Source organism: Trichoplusia ni, chromosome 18, assembly GCF_003590095.1.
Source record: "Trichoplusia ni isolate ovarian cell line Hi5 chromosome 18, tn1, whole genome shotgun sequence".
Taxonomy (NCBI): Eukaryota; Metazoa; Arthropoda; class Insecta; order Lepidoptera; family Noctuidae; genus Trichoplusia; species Trichoplusia ni.
Window position 1 is genome coordinate 3,640,712 of NC_039495.1, and position 5,543 is coordinate 3,646,254.

At 37.4% G+C, this 5,543-nt stretch overlaps 1 protein-coding gene across 1 annotated transcript; it reads right to left on the bottom strand.

The window, feature by feature from the left end:
* Nucleotides 1-466: 466 nt before the first annotated feature.
* On the bottom strand, nucleotides 467-4,223 carry LOC113503123. The gene is made up of 4 exons (XM_026884942.1): nucleotides 3,791-4,223; nucleotides 2,900-3,368; nucleotides 2,614-2,789; nucleotides 467-594 (listed from the first exon to the last, which is right to left on the bottom strand). The coding sequence occupies exons 1-4, from the start codon at nucleotides 3,978-3,980 to the stop codon at nucleotides 467-469; spliced, it is 963 nt and encodes a 320-aa protein (XP_026740743.1). The 5' UTR covers nucleotides 3,981-4,223.
* Between the last annotated feature and the right edge of the window lie 1,320 nt (nucleotides 4,224-5,543).

Below are 5,543 nucleotides of genomic sequence, written 5' to 3' on the forward strand. Positions count from 1 at the left end.
TGAGGTTTTGATCAGATCTGTTATTTTTATAGATGCTCTAGATTCAGAAAATGATATATTATCTATGTTTATTTTTGATAACATTTGTACTCTGTGTGCAGTAACTAAAGTTAACAGAGTAGCTAGTTTCTTGGTTATCATTTCTAGCGATAACGTTTCATTTGGATAAAGCTTTTCTAGGAATTTTAATACTAATGAAGGATCCCAAGACGTATCATATTTAGGCATTGGGGGACGAGATCGAAATATGCCCTTGAAAAAACGTTTAACATTTTGATCTAATCCTACATGTTTGCCTATAACCAATGATAAAGCAGAGCGACAAGTATTAAGACTCCCGTACCGCGCTCCAGTATTATACAGAATTGTTAAAAAATTTAAGATATCGGGGATAGTAGCAAAATATAAATCAACTTTATTTTGTATGCAGTAATCATGCCATTTCTTTAAGTATACGTTATATTGTTTAATTGAGTTGTGTGATAAAGAGTTCATCATTAGGTTTAATGTTGATGAAGGGACCTGTCTTTTCAAGAATGCTGTCCTGATAATATTGCTGCAGCCAGGGTAATTTGAGTGTGCATATTCCGGCCGCTGGAATGAGGAGAAATTATTAAATTTTCATTCGGTTTTAAATATAAAATCTGGGAAATCACAAGGCTTTTGAAAATAGGGTACCAGGGCTGTGTGGGCCACAGGGGAACAATTAAAATACCCCTGGCTTTATCTGATACTATTTTTCGTAATGTTTTAAGTATTACTGAGAAGGGTGGGAAAGCGTAAAAATAAAAATTTGTCCAATTAATTGTGAAGGCATTAACTTTGTAGGCATCCGGATCACGGTGCCAAGAGACGTAAGTACAACATTTTTTATTCAGTCTACTCGCAAAGAGATCAATCTCTGGATAACCAAAAGCCTGCGCAATTCTTTGAAAAGCAATGGATGATAACTCCCACTCAATATCTGGATGGATGCGTCTAGATTCAGCATCTGCTTCCGCATTATCAACTGAGCTGATGTAGGAAGCGTAAACATGCAACTGACGGCTTTCACACCACTGCCAAAGCCTCTTGGCTAGCTCTGTAAGGTGTGGGAATTGGATGCCTCCCATGCGGTTTATGTAAGAGATAGCAGTTGTGTTATCTATTCTTAGTAGAATTTGACAGTTAGTTAGACTTTTTGCGTAAATTTTTAACCCAAAAAATGCTGCAAGTATTTCAAGATAATTTATGTGCATATTCCGTTCGTTTTCGCTCCACATACCGCTAGCCTTATTGTAACCCTGCACAGCACCCCAACCCATAGTTGAGGCATCTGAAAAAATCTCCAAGTCGTAACTGTCATGTTTTATCTTATTTACTGAATGCTTTATAGCATGTTTCCACCAATACAAATCCGGTAACAAAGATTGGGGAATATTCATGTAACAGTCATAATTATCATTAGTAGTTTTTAAATTGAGGTATTTAATTCTTTCAAATAATTTTGTGTACAGCCAGCCATATTCAATGGCCGGACAAGCTGATGTAAGCAGACCTACAAATCTTGCGAATTCCCTTATCTTACATCTCTCCAGCGATAACATCTTATCAATCTGTTTACTAATATGGTCAATTTTTTCTTCGGGTAAGTAGACTTGGATTTTTTTGGAGTCTATTTTATATCCAAGGAATAAGCAGTCTTTACTTGGAACTAAAATGCTTTTGTCGTAATTTAAAATAAAACCTAACGAGGTTAACAATGACCTAGTTTGATTTAAATTCTTTAGACATGTATTGTATGACTGTCCTATCAATAACCAGTCATCCAAATAAACGGTTGATACATAGCCAGTGGAGCGAAGAAGTCTAGCCACTGGCTTTATAATTTTGGTAAACACGTATGGGGCTGTACTAAGACCGAATGGCAAAACATTAAACTCATAAAGTAGAAGATTCCACTGAAAACGCAAGTATTTTTTAAAATCTGGATGTATTTTGATCATAAAATAAGCATCTTTAAGGTCAATTTTTGCCATGAAACAGTCTTTAGACACTAATTTTATTGCAGTTCGAAAATCTTCAAGTTTGAAATGTTCTGTGTCAATAAATTCGTTTAATTTCTTTAAATTTAGTATGAATCGCCTTTTTCCATTTGGTTTTGGTACTAAGAATATACTAGATATGAATTGACCCTCACATGGCTGACATTTTGAAATAGCACCAATCTTTGACAGATCATTTATGGCTTCTTCAAACTGAGATTTTTCATGCATAGAATAATTTCTTAATGGTGGAATAGTATTTTGAAACACAGGGCGTGAAAAAGGGATTTTGTATCCTTCAATATATGAAAGAATTACTGGATCATTAGTGAGAAGCAGCCATTGTTGATAGAATTGAGCCAGTCTCCCAGCATACTGTACCGGAGATGATGTTGTAGGCGCCAGCATCAGCGACGGCTGCGCGTCATGTTGCGCGAGGGCCGCTGATTGTATGATCTCGAGGAGCTCGCGTGCTGGCTCCTCGTCCGACGACCCTCCGCCGGAGCTGTTGTGTTCGTCGTCTTCGGAGGCGGCTTGCGCGCTGCATACGAACCTTTCCAGTTTTTTGAAGTTGACGGATTTGGTTTACTTGTACTAGGTTTTGGTGTAGGGGCAGGAGGTTTTAACTCTGCGCCAGATTTGTTAATTGCTTTAGCAGCTTTTAGAGTATCAGTTAGGTTCTGTCCGAATAGAAATTCGTCAATCTTCGTATTAATGAGAGACTCTTTCATATCCTTCTTGACTGCGTAGAGGATAAAGTTACGTCTGGCAATAGTATCGTTATGTTGACAATCACACATGGCACGTCCGGTGTTCATCAGGATACGTAAGAGATCTGTGTTCTTTTCTTTCGAGGAGAGGACGAGCGAAATTGCCTCGCCGAGGCCTGAAATTGCTGATGCCAGCAGATTTGTTTTGCTTCTATCGCTTTATCGCGTTTTATTATGGTCTCAGAAAGAGCGGCTTTGATTTCCAGATTTAAAGCTGGCGCACCGATAAGCTTACAGTTCCCTGGTATAAGAAATTTTTCATTGATTTCTTTACGCTCATCTTTGGACAATCCTGCCGTTGCTGTATGCTCAAAACGAACTGCAACTTCCTTTTGTATATCTTTCCCATAAATTATTACTTGCGTGGGATCAACTCCAAGAATTTGCAGTATATCGTCATCCAGTTCTATTTCGGAATTTTCGGGTATGATATCTTCCGAACATACGGTGGGTTCCAGGCGAGCATTTTCTTGTGGAATGTTTGACGGACTCATCGCGCCCTGGTCTGCCACCGTGCCCTGGTCTGTCGTCGCTGGTTCCAAATCCGATTCGGCGTGGCATGGAGAAATCTCGTCTGTAAGCAGACGAATTGAATATCAATTCATGGAATGTGAATAATGAAGAAGTAGCCCTTCAAACTACCCGCAACATTATGTATAAATAACCATGAGGAAGTGCTTACACTGCAAGCTCATTTAGAGTATATGCCAATAGTGAGGAGGTAGCCCCATATAAGCTACCCGCAACACTATATAAATGGTAAGGAACAGCCACACGAACTGCCCTCAATACCGTATTACACGAACAAAGAGCGGCACGAGTTTGCCTACAACACCGTGTAAATTACAGGTAAATGGCACGGAGCAGCCCCACAAGCTGCCCGCAATACCTAATACCTATAAATGGCACGAGACAGCCCCAAAAGCTGTCCGCAATACCATTCTTACGAGGATATAGTTCACTTATTCAAGGTTATGAAAGAAAAAAAGTACTCACTGTTAACGGTATCAACTTGTTGACCTGGTGATTCCCGCGACGAGGAAGACGAACTGGAAAGCACTCTGACACGCCTAGAACGGCGAGCAGGTGTTGTTTGTCCATCACATTGACGTATTTTATTTTCAATCTTCCTTAACTTTTTCAACAAAACTTCATAATTATGATCACTTCCTTTCCTTTTAGGCATTGTTTAAGCTTATCTATTAATTACCGAGTAAAAGATACAACGCCAATACACGAGCGATATGGACGAGTGCAGTCTGGCAGAGCACTAAAATGCGAATGATCGTTAAAGTGTGGCGAGTGATCGGGTAAATTACCAACCTACCTACAAAAAAAAAAAAAAAAAACTAAACTAAAAGATAGTGCAGAATGGCGATCGCTATGCGATACTACAAGTGTTTTCTAATCTCGAAAGACGAAGCTGAAGGATAATACAAAACCTTGGTTTAGTATTCACTGTTATACGTAAAGAAAAAAACTAATTTTTATTTGTATTTATAATAATCAAATAATTACCTAGGTAAAAAGCATCTTAATTACTATTAAATATTGCAGAGACACTGAATGTAACAATTAGAACAATGAGTTTGATCTTATCTTTGATTTATGACTTACTAACATAAAATTCTCTTTTAAAAATGAATTTAAGAAAAGAAAATTAACAATTTGTCCAATTGCGTTTTATTTTGGTATAAAAGATAAAGATGTATTTATTTTTAGAATAATAAAGCTTACGATTACCATTTTAATTCATGTCATTCAATTAGAAGCCTTTCCATTAGGTAATATAAGACAACCAACCAAGCAAGATTTTTTACCAAGTAAAGTAGGTTCTAGCATTCAGACTGATAGTCGCATTAATGTTGTTCAGTTGAATCACAGCGAGACTGGAAGCCGGCAATTCAACTACCACAGAGCTTGGACCAAAATTTATAAAATAATAATACGCTCAAAAATAAAACACTAGCTGATGCCCGTGGGCCCGCTCGCTACAAATCGAATATGATGTCACAGGAACAAAAAAAAAACGTGATAAAATCCCCTATGTGTAAATCCTGGTTATAAACTACCAGTGTGCCAAGTTTCGTCTAAACCTGTTCAGTTGTTTTTGCGTGAAAAAAGAACAAACATTCATCGTACATCCGTCCATTATCATATTAGTAGGATTTATAATAATGCAAACGCTTGCTTGTGCAATGGAAAAACGAGTTTTTTATTATGTCTGCCTCAAAGTAAGACCGGACAGTGTTTTTGCATCCTATCATAAAATGTTTAGGATTCCAGTATAGTTATATAACTAGGCCAGATTAGATTATAGCCAGACATTAAGTTATATCAATTTGTACTACTTTGAAATACCTACAAGATTTTCCAGTGAAATGGGTGGTGAATTTCAGATAGGCAATCACTCTGAGTAAACTGCCGAAAAGAATCCTGTTTCATTTTAGTTTGGAAACTGACCTCAACATAGTTTGAGAAAGAGCAAAAGGAGCAAAAGAGCAAAACAAACAAACAAACAAGCAAAGTCTTATATATTATTTGCTGCTATCGCGGAAAAACTCAAGGTTAAGCTGAATCTGAAAAACTAAAATTACAACGTAATGGTAAAAAAAATGTCTGAAATAGATTTCGCAATACCTATACCTCATTAGGGATCCATGGTAGCTGATAAAACTTTTCACACAACAACATTTGTCTTTCCCATTTCCTCGTTTTAACATTTTGGGCGGTCGTCCTCCAGATTAAC